At 40.7% G+C, this 21,317-nt stretch overlaps 4 protein-coding genes across 20 annotated transcripts in view; 3 read left to right on the plus strand and 1 right to left on the minus strand.

The window, feature by feature from the left end:
* The window catches only part of LOC107041404 (inositol 1,4,5-trisphosphate receptor), a 37,102-nt gene extending 35,726 nt beyond the window's left edge, over window positions 1–1,376 (minus strand). For all 11 annotated transcript variants that reach the window (XM_015261955.1, XM_015261963.1, XM_015261953.1 and 8 more), the window contains exon 1: window positions 1,307–1,376. The gene's annotated coding sequence lies outside the window, so the exon portion shown is untranslated. The remainder of the gene's footprint in view (window positions 1–1,306) is intronic.
* A 3,236-nt stretch (window positions 1,377–4,612) lies between these two features.
* LOC107041379 (ribonuclease kappa-B) lies at window positions 4,613–5,608 on the plus strand. The gene is made up of 2 exons (XM_015261907.1): window positions 4,613–4,809; window positions 4,900–5,608. Exons 1-2 carry the CDS (start codon window positions 4,741–4,743, stop codon window positions 5,122–5,124), a joined length of 294 nt encoding a protein of 97 aa, XP_015117393.1. The 5' UTR covers window positions 4,613–4,740; the 3' UTR covers window positions 5,125–5,608.
* Window positions 5,609–5,998: 390 nt separating this feature from the next.
* On the plus strand, window positions 5,999–10,398 carry LOC107041385 (phenylalanine--tRNA ligase alpha subunit). Of its 3 annotated transcripts, none has more exons than XM_015261913.2 (6): window positions 5,999–6,045; window positions 6,276–6,462; window positions 6,945–7,507; window positions 8,087–8,749; window positions 9,463–9,564; window positions 9,691–10,398. In XM_015261913.2, the coding sequence occupies exons 2-6, from the start codon at window positions 6,322–6,324 to the stop codon at window positions 10,283–10,285; spliced, it is 2,064 nt and encodes a 687-aa protein (XP_015117399.1). In that variant the 5' UTR covers window positions 5,999–6,045; window positions 6,276–6,321; the 3' UTR covers window positions 10,286–10,398. The 3 variants fall into 3 exon arrangements, with proteins under 3 accessions (XP_015117399.1, XP_015117401.1, XP_015117400.1); XM_015261915.1 differs by having other exon boundaries at window positions 9,463–9,590; window positions 9,691–9,781; XM_015261914.2 differs by lacking the exon at window positions 5,999–6,045 and adding an exon at window positions 6,061–6,151.
* Window positions 10,399–11,717: 1,319 nt separating this feature from the next.
* LOC107041386 (E3 ubiquitin-protein ligase HUWE1) overlaps window positions 11,718–21,317 on the plus strand; it is a 19,441-nt gene continuing 9,841 nt past the window's right edge. For all 5 annotated transcript variants that reach the window (XM_015261916.2, XM_015261920.2, XM_015261917.2 and 2 more), the window contains exons 1-3: window positions 11,718–12,401; window positions 14,159–14,233; window positions 14,309–21,270. In XM_015261916.2, the coding sequence (XP_015117402.1) occupies window positions 14,189–14,233; window positions 14,309–21,270 (7,007 nt within the window). In that variant the 5' untranslated portion in view covers window positions 11,718–12,401; window positions 14,159–14,188. The remainder of the gene's footprint in view (window positions 12,402–14,158; window positions 14,234–14,308; window positions 21,271–21,317) is intronic.

A 21,317-nucleotide genomic window follows, 5' to 3' on the forward strand; every position in this document is an offset into this window, starting at 1 on the left:
TTTCAAAATGACGAAACTCCAGCGGGAATTGAACTCCAGTTGAATTGCTCTCGCATTTCGGTATTAATTAAAGCACGACGGATGCTGAACAATAGAGTATTGGAAACACTCAGTGCACTAGACAGCTTTATTGTTACAACGGACAGACACTGAAGAGTTATTATCGAACAATCATCGTGCAAGTTCAACGAGACGCCGATAATTCTGGGCACTTCGTGCACACCTCGAGCTTCTGTTGGTGTACAATTTTTTAAAATTCATGTGCAAGCACTTTTGCACTTGAAAAATATTCCCCCACGACTGTACGAAGCTGAAACTATCGAAAGATTCGACAGCAGAAGATTTGTCTCAGGCGAATCTAGGGGTGTACAAATGTTTTTAAGTAATGTACAAACTCTTTCGCGCAAAAAAATATTTGTACACACGATTATTTGACTCTCCTCCACTTGAAAACCCCCTTGGATTGAATTTTCCGCTGACGAATATTCTAATTTCAGCTTCATCACGACTGTCTGACCCTCAGACCCTAAATTTCTGTATCCACTGTCGAATATCCGCTGGTCTCAGCTGCATGGGAATTTGCACTCTGCGTCTGATTGAAAACTTCCGTTTTCACTCTCGCTTGAAACTAAAACCGATGAACCAATGCCGAATTTTTCTACTCACCGCGGCATTCCTCCACACCTCACTACTCATTTCTACGTACGTCAATAATAACGAATGAATGGTTGTGAATAAAAATCATCCGACTATGCGATTGCACTGTCACATGAGAAACTTGGATGGTGAAAAAAAAATGTCGACCTCCTTCGGTCTTTTTACTTTGACCGATGGACTCTTTTCTCCCAGTTTTCGTAACGCTATACCGGCGTGTCAACGAAGGGACTTAACTACTTGTCCGTTCATTTTTTTCCCTCTCTACTGCCACCGCCAGTGGTTTTTTTAAAAAGAATTATTCCAAGTCTCAGCGTATATTCAAACGTGTACGTGCTATTCCCCCTTCCTTCGTTGATGTCTCGAAACGTCTTACCGAGGCCGTGCATTTGACAAGCTCAATTCGTAATTCAATGCGATTTTTCCTCGCTATTCTCTCAATTGTTTTTTTCCTTAGAGATACGGCCAATTGTTAACGAGTTTTTAATTAGCCATCCGCGGTTCCGCGTACTCCGCGCTGATTTATGTTTATCACCTTGAACAACTCACACAGTGACGGGGAGATAAACAGAAAGTAAATTGCATTTGAAAGGAAGTACAGAGATGCAAGTTTTGTTTGGTCAAGGGATTTCAAGTTTATGCTAACACTAACCATACGGTGGTCCCGACATTACTGGGCGAACGTGGTGGATCCGAGCTGCTCCAGCAGTTGTGGGTGGTGGGACGGGGGAGGGGGTATGCTCCAGTGACACCCAGCGGTCGATTCTAGAGATTTCAAATTTAAGGGGAGACTACTGTGAGTTTTAAAAGTCGTGGATTATTGGAGTGAGACTTTTCATTCGTTGAGAATCGATTATATAGATCTGAAAACGAATAATTAGTGCAAAAAAAAATTTTTTCGCCACTAGGCCCGATAAACCGCGGGCGGTTAAATCGCGGTTCGACACACGGCCGTGGGAACTTTCCTACCTCATATGATTACAGAACAGTTCCTCACGGCCTAGTGTCGAAATGTACTATTTCATTGTTCGTTTGCCCGAAAACGCTTAAAATACTAAAAACAATCCAGGGCCTCCAATTTTTGAGCGACAAAAGATTTTTTTTTTCTCAAAATTTTTAGAAAAATGTGCGAAACAGCAGATACGAGCCAGTTTTTTGGAATTCGACTCCTACACAGCTGATTTCAGCTTTTTTTATATAACAAAATTCACTATTTGTGTAAAAAAATACAAAAAACGCAAATTTAGCCATGTAAGAGGCGAATTTAAAAAAAAAAGCTCGTAATTGTTATTCTACATATTTTTCCGAAAATTTTGAAAAAAAAAAAATACTTCGTAGCTCAAAAATTGGAGGCCGTGGACTGTTTTTCGCATTTTAAGCGTTTTCCGGCAAAGGAACAATAAAAAAATTTTTTTTGCAGTAATTATTCATTTTTAGATCTATATAATCGATCCTCAACGTATGAAAAGTCTCCCTCCAATAACCCGCGACTTTTAAAACTCACAGGAGTCTCCCTTTAAGGGGTCTCCTCAGTAGCGCAAAACGGCGATAGACGCGCGGGTGAGTGGAGCGTAAAATGGTTAAGTTAGTGAGGTTATTTTCGAGAGAGACGAAACATCAAACATGGCGTGCGTTGGATAGTGACAGACATCACACCAGTTACTTTTATCGTTAATTGCTTCAACAAATTACTGGCAAAACTCGATGAGACTTCATTCCCTTATTTTTGAGAGTTTAATATAAATTAATATAGCTTTCTTTGTTGGCTAGCACATTGTCAACAGGATGAGGGGTAAGGGACAAAATTTCGTTCTTAAAGCCCATGTATAAGCAGAAATTCGAATGATTAATTGAAAACGAATGAAACGATAAAACTACTCAGAGTTTTTTTTACAATTTTCCTTTTACCATTTTTGATTATTATATTACATGTTCAATTCGCTAGCAGATTGTCGTTTTGTGGCGAAAATTACTGAGGAGACCCCTTAAAGCACGAGGCTTTCGCGGGAATCGGCGTTCCGGGAAGAGTATTTCGGAAATATTAGATCGTGCTGCATTTCCCACACCCTCCGCCGCGAATGAGTTAATCTTGGTTTCATTCATGGGGCTGTAGAGTTTATCATCGAGTTGATAATTATTCGGTTTGGTGAATTAGGGGGGATTGAAGGCAGTGAATGTATTTATGAGTGAAAATTTTTAGAATGAAAAATACTTGGGGTGGAAGTGATGGGGATAATAAAGTGGGTAAGGGAATGGAGGAGTGAGTGAATGGGTGAATGAATTGTTATTTGTGGGAATGAATGAATAAATCAAGAGATAATTCATTTCTATAGAATATCGTCAACTTTTGAGTTTTCAGGTTTTGTTTTTATGAATTAAGAAGTTTGTAAATAACAGGTAATTGTATATTTACACTGTATTATATTTTTTTATATGATTTGACTCTGTAATTTAATAATTTGGTGAAACAATACTTCTGCGATTTGTATTCTCATGGAACAGGATTATTTAAATACAAAAATTGATCAATATTACAAAATAATATTTTAGTCTTTATTACATTTTAAAATTGGAATAAGGATGATGATCGCAATAAGTTGAAGTAAATAAATGGAGGAACGAGTGAATAAATTAATAAATAGTTATTTATGGGAATGAATGAACAAATGAAACGATAATTAATTTCTATAGATGTCTGTCGATTTTTGAGTTCTTCAGGTTTTTGTTTTTATGAATTATAAACTTTGTAAATAAATGTAAATAGTATATTTGTACTGGATCATATTGTTTGTAATGATTTAATCCTGTTACTTAATAAATCAATGAAAAAATACTTCTATCATTTTGTATTCCCATAGGACGTGAGTATTAAAATCATCATTCTCTCATCATTCCTATAAAAATAATATTTTAGTTGATATTTGAATTTTAAAAAACGAATAAAAATGATAATGATGATAATCAATTGAAGTAAATAAATGAAAGAATAATAATTTATGGGAATTTGTGAACAATGAAGAGTCGATTAATTTATATAAAATTCTGTCAACTTTTGAGTTTTTCAGGTTTTTGTTTTTGTCATAATGAACTTCATGAATAACTAATGATAATCCTGTAATCATTTAATCCTGTAATTTAATAATTCGACGAAAAATACTCCCGCAATTTATATTCCCATTGGACTCCATGATTTAAATCCCAAAATGTGTCATTTCTACACGAATAACATTTTAGTCTGTATTCGAATTTATAAAATCGTAAGGATGAATTTATTCATAATTTAGAATATGGATATCAGTTTTATAACATTTTCAATAATTAGCGAACTGATTGAATATTCAAATTAATTTATGACTTTGATTTATTCCTTTCATACCGAATTAATTCGAAATATGAAACAAAAAATCTGACATTCCTGCAATTTTAGGCCTGATGTCTTAATTTCACATGAAATTCGATCTGTTTCAATAAGTTTATGTCCCATTCAAAAAATCCATAGAATTTATATTGCAATGGGACATAATTATTCGAATACAAAAATTTAAAAAAGTTACGAAACTGTATTGCAATTAAAAAAAAACGACAGAGATAAATTTTTTGATCATATAATTATTTTCACGATGAATATGATTTTAATAAAAAACCAAATTTTTTTATTTTAAATTATTGTAAACAGTTTCATTATTGTAAAATAATTTTTTACAATAAAAAAACTGTTGAAATATTCTAATGAATTCATTACTCCAATTATCCACCATTTGCACCAATTTAACAATCTGAAAAAATTAAAATAAACATATTACTCACATGACTAAAAATTCACGTATTCTCATTATAAATAAACAAAATTAAAAAAAAACGAATTCAAAATACGAAAAAAAAATTATATTTCTAGGAACATTAGGTCTTCCCCCTAGGGACAATTCCCTAGACCCACACCTGATGTATCGATTGTAATCATATGACTGCTCATCTGGGCGTAGTGAGCGCAGTTAAATCACCTCTTCCAGCTCCAAAAACAATAACTCGTGCATTTTGGAGCACTCCGAAACAGTCAAAAGTATTAATCGTACAAATTGAATCATCATGAAAGTCTGTGGCCCCAAGTACGCCCTGTGCGGTCTTATCATCTCTGCCTGGGGCATCGTTCAATTAGTAATGAATCTTAACCTTCAGCATCTCCTAATTTCTCGAGCAGTCGATCCTAGGCCACTGAAAATTCACGTCTGTTATTTCTATTTTCAGCTCCTCATGGGCATCTTCTTCTTCTTCAGGAGTGTAGCTCTCATCGAGGATCTTCCGCTGGAAGGAAAAACATTCGACGGTCCAGACGCTTTCTACTTTGAAGCTGAAAGATGTTACACTCAGAACGCCATGAATTGCTGGATTGCTGCCTGCATTTACGTATTAACATTCTTATTCTCTGGTCATCAGTTTTATGTCAATTCAAGAACGTCACTCAGTGTTTAAATTAAGATTTTTTAGGTTTATTGTTATATCACTCTCGAGATTTGCGGTGAATGCCGTCATCTAACGTTCGATGAGAAGATGAGGGAGTTAAAACAGAAAATGTTATTGTCAACAAGTTAAATTCATTTGACTCATCTTCACGCGTTCGATGATGGCGTTGAGTGAGTCGATTTTATTGTGTATAAATGACACTGAATGAGAAAGATAATTATGATTTGTAAAATATTTAAATTCCCATGCCCTGCATCGTAAGTCTCACCTCAACTGCAATTCCGTTAGAAAAATGTTCAATTAAATTGGGAAAAATGGAGACATTCCATACACAACTCGTGGTTAATTCGTCTAATGTTCTTCTTTTGTATTGTTAAGTGATTGTTCTGAAATGTTACCGAAATTATTGAGCGGATTTGTGTAATCAGAAATGGAAGTCTAGATAAATATCATGAAAACCTGTATATTGATAAATATAGTCCATATTATATTATATAAATTAATTATTTTCATCACCTTAAAAATCCCTGTTATAATTACAAAAGCATTTAAAACAAAATTAATTCATGAAATTTAATTAAAATTTCATTAATTTTTTGCGTTACTTTTGAAATTTATTAAAAAATACAGCAAAATATCACGTGAAAAAGCTCAAAACTGTCCACACATGAAAAATATCAAGAGAATTTGAAATACCAAAAAAATTAAAATCCATTAATTTTTAAAATCAAATCTTTGTCAAAAATAACGGAAAAATTTAAAAAATTAATAGAATTCTGCTAAATTCTTCAAACACTTCAATAAAAAAATTCTATAAAATCTCAATTTGAATATCCCTCGCTTATTCGTCCTATCGCCACATGAAAATTCCCCAGATGTTCCACAGGAAACGTTGTCGACGTAAACTGTCGGAGTTTCCCGTCACTGCCGGTAAGTATTCTTTAGAATTTATTTCTCCAATACATATTAGCATCGCTGGTATTTGCATTCATAACAAACAATAGAACCTCTCAATAATGCAATTCCATAACAACAGGTAAAAAAAATCCCTCGAACAACAGCACTGCAATTAGACTCTGTGGGAGGTTTTCAGTTTTGCAAGCATTCGAAGCCATTCATCATTCTCCAACCATCACAAATAATTTTTGTTATTATCCCAGGTGATCCCAATAATTAGTATGACGCAAGATTGATCCTCATGTCAAAATGGCTAGTGAACTTGCTGAGGGTATTTTGCAGTATGTAGATAAAAATGGGGAAGTCAACTCGCTGGATTTAGTTAATGTCTTCGAGGAGGATCATCAGAAGATCATTGGAGCTATCAAGAGCCTCCAGACACTCGATAATGTAAGGAAAATATTTTATTATTCATAAAATTAAAGACACTGTTTTTTTATTTCCGAAAGAATGACATAAACTTGGTTAAAAAAATATTTATATGCAATTTATAAATAAATTTATGAGTTGAAGAAGAGTATTTTTCATGGAAAACTAAATTTTAATTCAAATTCAACGTTTAGATTCTAGGAAAACGCATGAGGAGTTTTTTTGGTATTTTAAAATTCAAAATAAACGAATGCAAAATCATTCCTACATCCAGAATAGAGGAATAAAAACTCATCAATGAAAAATACTGATGGATACACTATTTTTAAACATTTTGATTCATCTACTTATTTATTTATTTCCTATTATATTGAAGTTTTAATTTAATTTATATTTGATTAACAATCATCAACCCAAACTGAATAAGCTATTCTGATTTTTCAAAATGTAAAAACTAAATATTTTTGTTTTCTCACTCAAATTTATTTTCACCTTGTCGTCAGGTCATCGATGTTGAGCAAGTGAGCCAGAAGAGATGGGAGCCAACACCCGAAGGAGAACACGTAATAGAGCATGGGAGTCACGAGGCAGCAGTTTACAAAGCTGTCCCAGAAGCTGGAATCCCCCAAAGTGAAATCATGAAATCAGTGCCATACGCCAAAGTCGGATTCTCCAAGGCTATAGTGGCTGGTTGGATAAAGCTAGACAAAAGCACTGGCAAGCCCACGGTGACCAGGAATGTCTCGTCCATTGAAGACACCACGCAGATGCAGCTGAAGAGCATCGAGAGCCTCCCAGACAACATGAAGGCTGAATACAAAAAGAGAAAACTCCTGCAGGAGATCGTCATCAAAAGTGTGATCGTCAGGAAGGGGAGGAATTTCGTCACTAAGATTGAGAAACAGGAGGCGGATCTCACTGCTGATCTGTTGGTCAATAATTCGTGGAAGGAGAAGAAGTTCAAACCTTATAATTTTGATGCTTTGGGGGCTGCTCTTGATGTTGGACACCTTCATCCACTTTTGAAAGTCAGAACTGAGTTTAGGAAAATATTCTTGGAAATGGGGTACGTATTAAGCATAATTAACATTTTTATAAACTTGACATTTTCTCAAATTTTTAGTTATGCAGATATAAATTAACTAATAATAATACATTCAATAACACATTCATAATGCATAATCAACATTAAAAAAAATGTTTTTGGTTTAGTGATTAAAAAGAAATCGATGAAAACTTGAATTTATGTAATTTAACATCGATTTTTGGAAAGAACGTCATCAGACAATTTTCCTTAGAATCTCATCATCATAATGAATCAATGATAATTAATGAATTATTAGAAAAACAATGAGAATCGATAACAATTGTTTAAATAATTCTCGGTTATAATTTAATTAATAATAATGCACTCAATAATACATTCATAATGCATAATCAACATTTAAAAAAATATTTTTGATTTAGTGATTAAAAAGAAATCAATGAAAACTTATGAATTTATGTAATTTACAATCGATTTTTGGAAAGAACGTCATCAGACAATTTTCCTTAGAATCTCATCATCATAATAAATCAATGATAATTAATAAATTATTACATAAACAATGAAAATAGATACTAATTTTTTAAATAATTCTCCCAGTTTCACAGAGATGCCAACAAATAATTTCGTTGAATCCTCATTCTGGAATTTCGACGCTCTCTTCCAACCCCAGCAGCACCCAGCACGCGACGCCCACGACACATTCTTCATCTCAGACCCAAAATTCACAACAGAATTCCCCCAGGAGTACCTCCAGAAGGTGAAGGAGGTTCACAGCAACGGTGGCTACGGCTCCGAAGGGTATCGTTACTCCTGGAAGATAGAGGAAGCTCAGAAGAACCTCCTGAGGACCCACACGACAGCTGTTTCAGCGAGAATGTTGTATAATCTCATGCAGAACGGGGAGTTCAAGCCTGTGAGGTACTTCAGCATTGACAGGGTCTTCAGGAACGAGACTCTCGACGCAACTCATCTCGCTGAGTTCCACCAGGTCGAGGGGGTCGTCGCTGACTACAATCTGACCCTGGGGGACCTCATCGGGACTCTTTACGAGTTCTTCAAGAAATTGGGGATTGACAAATTGGAGTTTAAGCCCGCTTATAATCCTTATACTGAACCCAGCATGGAGATTTTCTGCTTCCACGAGGGCCTGGGGAAGTGGATTGAGATTGGAAACAGTGGAGTCTTCAGACCTGAGATGCTGTTGCCTATGGGATTGCCGAAGAATGTTAATGTCATTGCTTGGGGATTGTCTCTTGAAAGGTGAGGAATCTACGAGATTCTTTTTAGCAATTATGAGTCTTTAAAACATTTTTAAATTGAAAAATGCCGGATACGATTCGTGAAAATTTTTATCAAGTGATAGCTCTACTGGAATGTCAAAGAATTTCGTGGAAAAATCCATGGAAATTGGGACTTTCAGCTGAGTTATTCGATGGAAATAAATAGAAATTATGAGAATTCAAATAACTGTTCTCAAATTTTCAATATATTGAGAATTCAGCCTATTTTGATACTAAATTTTCATATTTATTAAGAAAAATTTGACTGATATTCCTGATACAATTCTTGAAAATTTTTATTAAGTGATTGTTCCACTGGAATTTCAAAGAATTTCATCAAAAGAGTAATGGAACTTGGGAATTTCAGTTCAATTATTCGATGAAATTGAATATAAATTGGGAAAAATCAAATAAATGTTTTCAAATTTACAATAAATTAAGAATTCAGCTCATTTATTGAAATATCCATGTTTATGTATTAATTCTGATTGAAAATTCAAAGTCATTCTTGTCTTGCTGTGGCTAAAAAAATTAGAATTTCATTCATTTTTCCCAAAATCCAATATAATGTCCCTTTTTTAAGAATGACTAGTCAAATGGCAATGGAATTGAATTTTTTCCAACAATCGTGAGATTTCTAGTAATTAAGTTTACTTGTTACCAATTTTTTAATTCGTTAATTACATCTTCCAGACCTACAATGATTAAATATAAACTGAACAACATTCGTGATCTTGTTGGGCCCAAGGTCGACCTGCAAATGGTCTACACCAATCCCATATGTCGCCTAGAGAAGTAAATATCACTTAATATTACTGGAGGTATTTAAATCCCAATGTTTTCTCTTGCATTCACTCTTTTCCAAGCTGAATCATTCATTTCCATTCGTCATGAGCTGATTATACGTGATTTTCGTTCCAGAGTCGCAGGCAATTCTCAAATGAGCGTGAGGGAATCCCAAGAGGATGAGACAACACATAGTTTTGGAAATAACACATGGAGAAAATGCGAAAAACTAGAAAAACAGAACTTTGTGATCTTCTGCGACCCAAAGCATCCCATTCTCTGGCTCGAGGCCCTCATAAAGTTCACGAAAAACTGCCTCAAAACGACTCTAACGACTCATCTTCATTCATCAGCCCAGAAAGTTCCTCTTGAACTCGAGAACTTCTGCTCGGATTTCAAAAATTCCCAGAAGTTCGCGGATTTGACAGTGACTTTCATCTGGAAATCTGTGGGAGTGGATCCAGTCCTGAAATTCGATGGAAATCGAGAGATCTTTGGTCAAGTCAACATTGCACGGTATTTCAACCGATTAATAGAACAAATCAATCCGAGTTTACTCAGATACGAGAGCAAGGGGCCACTTTACGCTAATAAAATCGATCGGGCTCTCGAGAAAATTCACAATGCCCTGCATAATTCTAAGGAATTACATTACCCTGAGACATCGAAGTCACGGTACATCTTCGAGGAATTATCAATTGTTGATTTGATATTGGAGGGACGGAGATAGGAATTTGATGGAGGAATGCGAAAAGTTGTAATTTTGTATTGAAGATGATTACATTTTTTGACAGATGCAGAACGAGTTTGTGATCATTATTCCCTATTTAATTTCAATTTGACGCATCAATTAATGAATTAATGAGATCATTAATGAATGCAGTTGATGTGCAATGATGGCTTGATTTTATAAATCAATTGCTTGCAATTCTTTGTTCTTGTTTTTAGAAGTGTAGTCATTTATCCAATTCTCTTCTCAATCAATTAAAGTGTTATCACAGCTGGCACTGCAGGAGGTGAGTACCGTTACCCATCTGTTTACACGCTGCATGAATAAAAATTCGGAGCAGAAAGATATTTCGATACATAAATTAATAATCAACATTCTTAAATCATTAGAATTCTTAAATCACTGACTATTAGATCTTCAAAAGCTTAAAACAAATTTTAATTGATCAACAGAATGATCAAATGAACTGCTTCAACAATCTCGTAATTTTTTCCTATCATTGAAAAAACATTCTTCTTGAGAGATTCGTTTTGTTATTTTCGTTTTTTGCTCCACAAAATTATTCTCAATTTATTATTCTTAATTAGTTATTCTTAACTCTATATCGTCTGTTTTTGTAAATGGAAAAAACTAAACACCTAAAAATTTATTTTAAAAAAATCAATCACATCTACTCCAATCGTCTTCAACTAAATATTTCTTCCAACATAAATTTCTTCAATGATCTCTCATTTTTTTACTTTCATACAAAAAATTGCAATTTTTTCCCTGGAGACATTCCGTCCTTTTTTCGTTTTTTTCTCCACAAAATAATTTTTAATTTTAGCTCTATAGCCTCTTTTTTTTTAATTGCAAATTAACAGAATTCTGTAATTCTCACAAATTAGATCTCCACAAGCTCAAGAAAAGACCGAACACCTAAAAATTTACTTTAAAAAAATCAACAATATAAATTCTTTCAATGATCTCTCATTTTTTTCCTATCATTAAAAAATTACAATGTTTTCCTCTCGAGACATTCCGTCCTTTCTTCGTTTTTACCTTCACAAAATAATTTTTAATTTTAACTCTATAGCCTCTTTTTTTTTAATTGCAAATTAACAGAATTCTGTAATTCTCACAAATTAGATCTCCACAAGCAAGAAAAGACCAAACACCTAAAAATTTATCTTAAAAAAATCAACAATATAAATTCTTTCAATGATCTCCAATTTTTTTCCTATCATTAAAAAATTACAATTTTTTTCCTCTCGAGACATTCCTCTTTTTTTCATTTTTTTCTCCACAAAATAATTCCTCATTTCAAATCTGTGTTAGTTCCCGTCTGTGCACCCATCGCGACTGTGGCTCAGTCTAATAAACCCCCCGTTTGTGTTATTTGTGTGCTGTGTATTCAGTTGTATTGAGTGTTGTTGGAGCGAGTACAGTGCACTCTCGTCGAAATAATCCACACCTGCTGTCTCAAAACCATTTTCCCAGTGTTTCATTACCAATTGCCCACCCCAGAACATCAAAAACCTCATCAGCCCAGCATCAACAATACAAACCTCGGAAAACCCCGTGAAAAGCTCTCTCGAAAAATCGAAAAAACGTTCTAGAAACAAAAATAAATAAATAATCGAGTATCGGGCGACGACTGGTGGTGGCAGTGTGCTCTACACGATCAAAATGGCGGCGATCACTTCAGATTGGCGGTGAACGTTACCGAGAAAAGTCCACGAAATCAGTGTTTTATCGACAATTCCCCCAAAAAAGACAGATTTAAAAGAATCAATCCAGGAAAATCAGGGACAGTTTCTCATTATTCACCCGCGACACCTTCTCCCCCCATCAAGTTTGCTATTTCATTGACACGAGGCCCAACGGAAGAACATTCGGAGGCGTGTTGGAACACGTAAAAATCACCGGATCACTTCGGTGATTTTTTAAACACAAAATCAACGTAAACAATCGATAAATCATCGAGTATTGTGCCTCAGCAATGCTCGTTACTCACCTCAATACAGTTCCTGACAGTTGTATCGGGATTATCGTGAAGAGAGAAGACAAAGGGACGTCATCAGTGGTGAGATACGTCGCCAATAACGCTTGTGACCCTCAAGTGAGGAGTCATTAGGTAAGTTTCGCCATTCTTTCGTCATTTTCCCCCATAAATCGTCCCCAAATTCGCAATCACCATTTTTTTCCTCGTCCTGGGGTGTCGTCTGGGGGTTCTGGGACAGTCTGGGGGTCATCGAGACTCCCAAGAAGGGCCTGAGAACGTCGTGAAGACCCCCCAACCGCCATTCTTATTAACAAAGCCAAAAAAAACTGGCGAAAAAGCACATTCAACTCGACAATATCAACAGTTTTTTCTGCCAGCTAAATTTTTGGGCATTTTTATGTACATTCTGGAATATTCTCCACCATCAGCATCATTCGTCACCTTTCTCAAATTCTTGGAAATGATTTTTTATCTCTGAGTCTAACCTATACGAATGACTGTGCAGTTTGAGGTGTCTCGCAAAATCTGTTTCGGTTCGTTGCTTTGCGAGAGTGAGAGAGGTTGGATTACGGTGTATCCTTGACCCGATACGAAATATTTCGATGTACGATAAGGCCACATGGGTGACCAGGGGCAATCGTTGAGAAATCAGTGAAAAAAATGAAAACTTTTGATTTTGTTGACGTTTTGAAATGGCGACTCTGTAGGTCCTGGTGATCATCAGTTTTTCTTGGTCTCTCGGGGTGACATTGAACACTGTTATGGGTCGGTGAATTTTCACGTCAATATGTGTCACCTATTGCGCGAGATAATGCCATCAATTTTTATCCACTCCTCGTAATTTATCTGTTTAAAAATCGAGATAAAAGATTTGTAACGGAATTTCCGAGGCATTTGGCGTGATTTGGCCTTATTTGGGAGCTTTTTATTCACCGCTTGAGCTATAATCATCATAGATGTGCTGAAAAAAATTAATAATGACGATTGACGAAAATGATTTTGATTTCTCTTTCATTTTCATTTTTCGACAGTGAAAATGACATGAAAAATATTATGAAAATGATCTTCTTAAATCATTTATATTGATTTGAATAAATGAAAATTTATTCGCACTCAAATAAAATTGCCCAATTTCACTCGACCAATCTTGAAATATCGACGATTAAAAAACTACGACATAGTCATTCATTCCGTTTATTCTCCCATTTAACTGGCCTATTTTACCGATTTAGACTTTCATTATTTTTCTCTCACTTCCATTCACTTTACTCATCCATTCTTCCCTTGTTTATTCAATTTTTCCTCTCATTCATTTCTATAAATCATTTACATAAACTCGTTCCCCCTTGAGCTATAATCATCATAGATGTGCTAAAAAAATTAATAATGACGATTGAAGAAAATGATTTTGATTTCCCATGATTCCAATGATTTTCATTTTCATTTTTCGACAGTAAAAATGACATGAAAAAGATTATGAAAATGATCTACTCAAATCATTTATATTGATGTGAATAAATCAATATTCATTCGCACTCAAAAAAAATTGCCCAATGTCACTCGACCAATCTTGAAATATCGACGATTAAAAACTACGACATAGTCATTCATTCCATTTATTCTCCCATTTCACTGGTTCATTTTACCGATTTAGACTTTCATTAGTTTTCTTGCACTTCCATTCACTTTACTCATCCATTCTTCCCTTGTCTATTCAATTTTTCCTCTCATTCATTTATATAAATCATTTACATAAACTTGTTCATTAAATTCACTGAAGTACATGATCATCTAGTTTATCTTACTAACAATCCGTTTAAAACTCTTTTAATGACCTCAATCATGGTCAAATCCTTCGAAAGGGATTCACAACTCTGATTTTATTCCAGACCCCTTGTAGACGAACACAACCCCCAAAAATGAAGATCGATCGTAGCAGATTGAAGAAGTGTACTTCTGAAGTGGTGAGTATTCCCGTAGAGCCCATCATCACCACCACCAACGGTCAATAATAAATTTTCATTGAATTCTCCTAACAGCCAGCAGAATGCCAGGCCCTAATAAGTAAGCTACGATCCTGCTCCCATACCGAGCTCCTCGAGGAACTAAAGCAGATAGACGCCTGGACCTTCGGCAAGTGTGAGCTATTCCACTGGATCGATGTCCTCGATCTCAGCGACAGCATCCTCGAGGAGGCATGCGCCAGGAGCCCAGACAATCCCTGGGAGCTGGCATGTGATCTGCCCCAGAACAGAGAAGCAAAGGAGCTTCTTCTCTGGGTCCTCCACTTCACAACCCTCTTGATAGAGCACTCGTTCTCACGTCACCTGTACAACAGCATGGAGCACCTGGTGACACTGCTCTCCAGCTGTGACATGCACGTGGTACTGGGTGTCCTAAACCTCCTCTACATGTTCAGCAAGCGAAGTAACTTCATCACACGTCTGATAAACGACAAACGCCAGGCACTGCTCAGCAGATTGAATCACCTGGCTGAATCCTGGGGGGGAAAGGAGAATGGATTTGGCCTGGCTGATTGCTGCAAGGAGCACCCTGACAAGGCATTCCCAGTGAGTGCGACAACCCTCCACTTCGAGTACTACGCTGAAAATCCAACGACATCTACAGAGGCACCAGCCACCCCCAGCTCACGTAAAACCAGTCAGACTAATCTCGTCACTTACATTCACATCGAGAACGTGGATAAACTTGGAAAAACACCAGCCCAGATAATGAACGATCTTCTGAAGTACTACAACGTCCCTCAGGATCGACAAATGGCACTGTTCACCCACATAAGACTTGCCCACAGCTTCTCAGACTATCGAAGACGTCTGCAGTGCGTTCAGGCTCGTCTTCAAGCCCTCTCAGTCTTAGTTTATAGTCACGCCTTGCAGGAGAACGCCCACAGCCTCCTGCACGCAGGTCTCCTCGAGGAACTCGTCGAGCTCCTGGAGCTGCCACATCAGCACCTCGTGGAGATTCGAGCAGCTGCACTGAGGGCATTAACCAGCATAATTCATCTGGACAGAAACCCCCACTTCCCCAAGAAGCCAGGATCACGACTCAACATGATTATAGACGTCACTGGAGCGAGCTCTTACCACGGATTTCTTCCTGTTCTCGTCAGGACCTGCATCACAACCCTCACGTCTCCACAGCCTGACGGACAGCCCTTCCCCCTGCCCCTGGCAACAGCCCTCTTCAGCTTTCTATACCATCTGGCGAGTTATGAGGCTGGGGGGGAGGCCCTCGTCTCCTGTGGCATGATGGAGATCCTTCTCAAAGTCATCAACTGGCCTGGCAGTGAACTGGAACACATCACCTTCGTAACTCGTGCTGTTCGCGTCATTGATCTCATCACTAATATCGATATGCAGGGTTTTCAGGCACACGGGGGTCTCAGTAGCTTCATCAATCGACTGGACATGGAGGTCAACGTCTGCAGGAAGGAGCAGCCCTTCGAGATCGAGCCACACATGTACAATCAGGACGTGGTGCCCATGAAGGAGAAGTCCGAGGGGCCCGAGGAGGCTGGACCCTCTGGGATCACCAGTGAGACCATCGACGAACGCGAGGAGACCTCCAACCCCATGGAGTTCTCAGAGGACGAGAATACAAACTCCAAATTCGAGGGCAAAGTCGAGCAGAGGACTGAGGGCTCTGGGAGGTCAGGGAAGACTTGTCTCCCTCAGAGGGCTGCTCTCCTCAAATCCATGTTAAATTTCCTGAAGAAAGCTATTCAAGATCCTGCCTTCTCCGACAGCATCAGACACGTCATGGAGGGGGAGCTTCCCTCCTCTCTGAAACACATCATCAGCAATTCGGAGTATTATGGACCCTCGCTGTTCCTCTTGGCGATCGACGTCGTGACGGTCTATGTGTTTCAAGAGCCCTCGTTGCTGTCATCCCTCCAGGATAATGGGCTTACTGACGTCGTTCTCCATGCATTATTGATCAAGGATGTGCCTGCCACTCGAGAGGTGTTGGGATCACTTCCAAATGTCTACAGTGCACTCTGCCTCAATCAAAGGGGCCTTGAGTCCTTCGTCAAGAGACGTCCCTTCGAGAAACTCTTCAAGGTCCTCATCTCCCCGACGTATTTGTCAGCCATGAGGAGACGCAGGTCTGCTGATCCGCTTGGTGATACTGCCTCCAACCTGGGTAATGCCATGGACGAACTTATGAGGCATCAGCCCAGTCTGAAAGTCGATGCCACTGCTGCTATTATTAAGCTACTCGAGGAGCTCTGTGTCCTTGGGTGTGATCCCAGGTACGTCTGCTACAGGGCTGCCAATAAATCCGAGAGTTCTCCATCGAGCTCCAGCTCTGGGAGTCGACAGTCGTCAGGGCAGTCTGTGGGGGTTGGCGTTGGGGACAATGGTACTGGCGGTGGTGGAGGAGGTGGCAGCAGCAGTGATGAAGAGGAGGAGGACGAGGAGGAAGCCAGCACCAGCTCTCATCCCCAGAGGGACGAGCAGCCTTCACCCTCTCCAGTGCAGCCTGGACCACCTCCTCAACAGCCCAGAGAGAAAACCCCTATTGCACTTGTCGATTACATTCACAATGTCATGAAGTTTGTGGATGCTATACTGAGTAATAATTCCACTGACGATCACTGTCGTGAGTTTGTTGCGCAGAAGGGGCTTGTTCCACTCCTGTCGATCCTCGGGCTGCCTAATCTACCTGTGGATTACCCAGTGGCACAAGCTGCTCAGTCAGTAGCATCGGTTTGCAAGAGCATCCTCAATCTTGCTCATGAGCCACAGGTCTTGAAGACTGGGCTGTCGCAGTTGAACGAAGTTCTTAATCTTCTGAAACCACTTCACAGTCACATGGAGTCACCAGGGGGCTCGGTCCTCCTCCATGAATTGGCTTCAGCCCCTAATCTGGAGACAGCATTCACCAGTGACACTGCAACCCCCCTTCTTCATGCTATGAACGCAGCCCACGGATACGTCGTCATGTTCGTTCATGTTTGCAGAACGAGTCAGACAGAAATCAGAAATTTGTCCATGAATCATTGGGGCTCCGAGCTGGGACTGTCTGTTCTCCAAGGATTGTCAGAACTCTACATGTCACTTGTCTGGGAGAGCACTCTTCTGCTGGCTCTCTGCAGCGAGGGCAGTATTCCCCCAGGCTGTGACTTCGGTAAAGAAGACATGGATAAGTTAATTCCAACTGAATTGAGGGACGCTGATGCCTCAACCTGGCCGAGTACCTCAGTTGGGGATATGGGGAGCAATGGTATGACGACTGCCATGGAAGCACTTAGCACAGATCCACCTCCAGTGTCAATGGAGATTGACGATAAACCCAGCACCAGTGCCACTGGACGAGCATCTCCAAGTGCCCATCAACTCAAATACATCAAACCTCTGCTGGGGGCTTCGTCCAGACTGGGAAGAGCACTGGCCGAACTGTTTGGACTTTTAGTTAAACTCTGCATGGGCTCACCCATCAGACAGAGACGAGGACAGCAGCTCCCCATGATGCCAACTATTCCCAACTCAGCAGCACGTGGTGTCGCCTGTGCACTGAATGTCCTTCTCACCAGGGGTCTCTCCTGGGACAAATTGCCACCCTCACCGATTCCAAAGTTCAAGCTCACTTTCCTCATTTGCTCGGTGGGCTTCACATCCCCAATGCTATTCGACGAAAAACGACATCCCTATCACCTGATGCTCCAGAAATTTGTGCAGCTACAGGGGCAGAATGCTTTCTTCTCCACTTTTCGTTGGGCACTCTCTGGTGGGGGACAGTTCTCGCTGTCAGAGGGTTTGGAACATCCTGATCTCCCCGATGGCACTGGAGAATTTCTTGACGCCTGGCTGATGCTCTTGGAGAAAATGGTGAACCCCAAAGCCATTCTGGACTCCCCTCATGTTGGATTGTCCAAGTGTACAGGGGTTTACAATCCTTACAAGTCCTTTGATCCTAAAAAGTACCTTCAGGATGTCCACAAGAAGGCGTTTGAAGCTGTCATGCTCATGTGGGGAAAGAAACCCCTCAAGAATTACGGTGCTAGGATGACTGAATCGATCCTCTCGATCTTGAGGCACATTCTGAGGGGAGAGAAAATCATAAAAGAGAGGACTGAGGAGGAGGAGGGTGGGGAGGAGACCTCAGGGACGAGCACAAGTGGCACAGCAACCACTAGAACAACTACTGCTGAGAGACGAGAGGATCCTGAGGCTGACGTCAACCCTGAGCACTTAAGACAACTGATGGACATGGGATTCAGCAGAGCCAACTGTGTAGAGGCACTCCTGCATAATCTGACGGTTGAACAAGCCACTGACTACCTCCTCTCGCATCCAGCCACTCTTCGCAGGCCAGAGGCACCTGCAGGCGACAGCTCCTCAGGTCCTGTGATGGATCTGGACCTCGTTGACGACCAGATTATGTACGCCATAGCCATGAGCCTTGGGGATAATGATTCCAAGAAGGCGCCTGGCCCTGAGGAGCCAGTCAGGGAGACCCCAATTACCCAGACAATCGACGATTTTACATCAACTGCTCTCGAACAGTGTCTCAATCTCCTGGACCTCATGCCTGATACTGTCTACAGAGTCTGTGATCTTCTCGTTACGATAACCAAACGAAATGGGGATGAATGGAGGGACAAGATGCTCAGACATCTTATCAAGGAGATCGACGAGCTAATGGACCATTTGATTGGAATTGCACTGTCTCAGGACGATGATGCTGGCAGCAAACTCGTGGAGTGCGAGGAGGCCACTAAAATCGCTGGAAGGATCTACCTCTACACTCTCTTCTTCGAGGGGACCTTCCAGGAGATGAGGGTGCCCTGTGCACAGATCGTCAACGAGTGTGGAATCCTGGACCAGTTGGTTCGTCTTCTTGTCATCAGTGAGGGCCCACTCACAGCGATGAAGAATCAAGCAGCTAAAGAGAGCAAGGAGGGACAGCCAGTGGTCGCTAAGACTCCCAAGTGGCTCGCCCCACTGCTCCTCCTCATCGATCGTCTCGAGAAAGTCGCTGTTCTCACTCAACGAAAGCAACTCATGCACAAGGTCACCAACAGGGTCTGGAAGTGGTTCGATTTGAGCACTGGAAAGTGGACCCCTTACTCCTCCGTCAATAATCGATTGATCAATGATGCTTACTGGGCTGGGGAGTCCAGTGTGAGAATCAACTACTCCAGGAGGAGATATTTAATAACATTCTCCTGCATGACACAGGTCAATGAGGACAGTGAGAGCAGGAGACCCATCACCATGGGCTTCAAATTTCAAAATACTGGGACTGAGGACTCGAGCTCCAGTTCTGACTCCAATATGGACACTGAGGAGACCACGACTGAGGAGAAACGAAATACAGTGATCGAGGGATTGGATCCCAGCATTGCTCCGAGTATCGTCAGGGCGTGCGTCAAACTCCTGGCGATTCCTGTGGACAGGGACACCCTTCATGCTTTGATGAAAGTCTGCTTACGACTGACTCGCGATTACAAGAATGCTGAGGTGTTCGCCAGAGAGGGAGGGGTTCAACTCCTTCTCGACATGACTCAGGCCAACAGTTTCATCGGTTGCATCGGCCTCAGCACTCTGCTCATTCGTCACACTTTGGAGGAGCCCAGAACCCTTCGTCTAGCCATGGAGAAGGTCGTCAGGAGTCGAACCCAGGCCAACATCCCCCCAGCTTACAAGGAGATCCTCTTCATGACTAGGCAGATCAGCAGTGCTGTCTGCAGGAATCCCGAGGTCTATCGAGAGGTCTGCGAGAACATTCTCAGGGTTGACATAAGTGTCCTCAAGAGGGACGACGTCGACAATCGTTTGGTGGTAAAAGCACTGCCCCCAAATCACTCATCAGCTATGCCAATGGCTGAGGACGTGGCTGTCTCAGTCATTCACGATCTACTGGATGCCCTCATCAAACCAGCCCCTGTGTTCTCCGAGGACAACACCACGACCCCCACTGGCAGCCCCGAGAAGAAGACAACGACATCGACATCAACGACTCTTGGAGTCTCGTCGTCAACGTCCCGACGTAATGAGGGGGTTCGAGGGAGTGCAGCCACAGCAAATGGCCCCCTGGACGACGACGATCAGATTGTTCCCCTCAAGATGTCCACTGACTACCTGAACAACGGAAAGATCGAGCCTGAGGAGGCGAAGAAACCCCTTCTCCCTAAATCAGCCATTCTCAAGATGTTGGCAGAGGCTGTGAGGTCCTATGGAGCTGTTGCTAATCTCATCACTGAACACAGTTATCGGGCTGGCCAGAGTGAAATGGTCCCCGAGGACGTTTCAGCCCTGGCCTTTCTCCTCGATAAACTGCTGCCAGTCTCCCCTGAGAACTCTGGTGACAAGCAGTGCAGCAGCACGGCCAGGATGCTAATCGCTGCCATTGCCTCCTGCAATCACTCCCCAGACGCTCAATCCAGTCTGGTTACCGAGGTGAAGGCTGCTTTAACCAGGACACTGGCGCAGCCTGAGAGCTCGGAGAAGCATGCACAGTTGCAACTGCTGATTGGACTCATCTCCACGATGATCGACAGTTGTCCACCCACGTCGCACTCCCAGCTGCGAGCTCCGTTGAAGGTTCATCAGTACAATAACGTTAATTACATCGTGAGGATCATGCTGAGGAAGGGAATCATCACTGATCTCGCCAAGATTCCACACAGTCTTGATCTCTCCAGCCCCAACATGGCTGGCACCATCAATGCTGCGCTTAAACCACTGGAGACCCTCTCCAGGATTATCAATCAGCCCATGCCAGGGACTGTCAACAATAAATTTCCTAAACCGAAGAACAGGACTATTCAGGAGGAGCCCATTGGCGATCAGACTGGAACCACCACTTCGGAGGCTACTCATGCTGTGGGGGAGGAGGCTAATGAGGATGCTGAGAACACTGAGCATGACATATCGCTGAATGCTGAGAGCCTGGAGCCAACTTCTGAGAGCCAGGTGCATGAGGAAGGGGATGAAGCTGCTCTCGAGGATATAATGGATCAGTTGCTTGAGAGGTATGACGATTTTCTTGGGGGGGATGGGGATGCTTGGGGGGGGGGGG

The sequence above is a fragment of the Diachasma alloeum genome, unplaced genomic scaffold (genome assembly GCF_001412515.2).
Source record: "Diachasma alloeum isolate Michigan unplaced genomic scaffold, Dall2.0 Dall_scaffold_00364, whole genome shotgun sequence".
NCBI lineage: Eukaryota > Metazoa > Arthropoda > Insecta > Hymenoptera > Braconidae > Diachasma > Diachasma alloeum.

Excerpts from the sequence above, each read along its gene's own strand:
- LOC107041379 (XM_015261907.1), top strand. The coding sequence starts at position 4,741 with ATGAAAGTCTGTGGCCCCAAGTACGCCCTGTGCGGTCTTATCATCTCT. Across the intron at positions 4,810-4,899 it reads CCTGGGGCATCGTTCAATTA|CTCCTCATGGGCATCTTCTT; the intron begins GTAATGAATCTT and ends TTCTATTTTCAG.
- LOC107041385 (XM_015261913.2), top strand. The coding sequence starts at position 6,322 with ATGGCTAGTGAACTTGCTGAGGGTATTTTGCAGTATGTAGATAAAAAT. Across the intron at positions 7,508-8,086 it reads AAAATATTCTTGGAAATGGG|TTTCACAGAGATGCCAACAA; the intron begins GTACGTATTAAG and ends TAATTCTCCCAG. Across the intron at positions 9,565-9,690 it reads CCCATATGTCGCCTAGAGAA|AGTCGCAGGCAATTCTCAAA; the intron begins GTAAATATCACT and ends TTTTCGTTCCAG.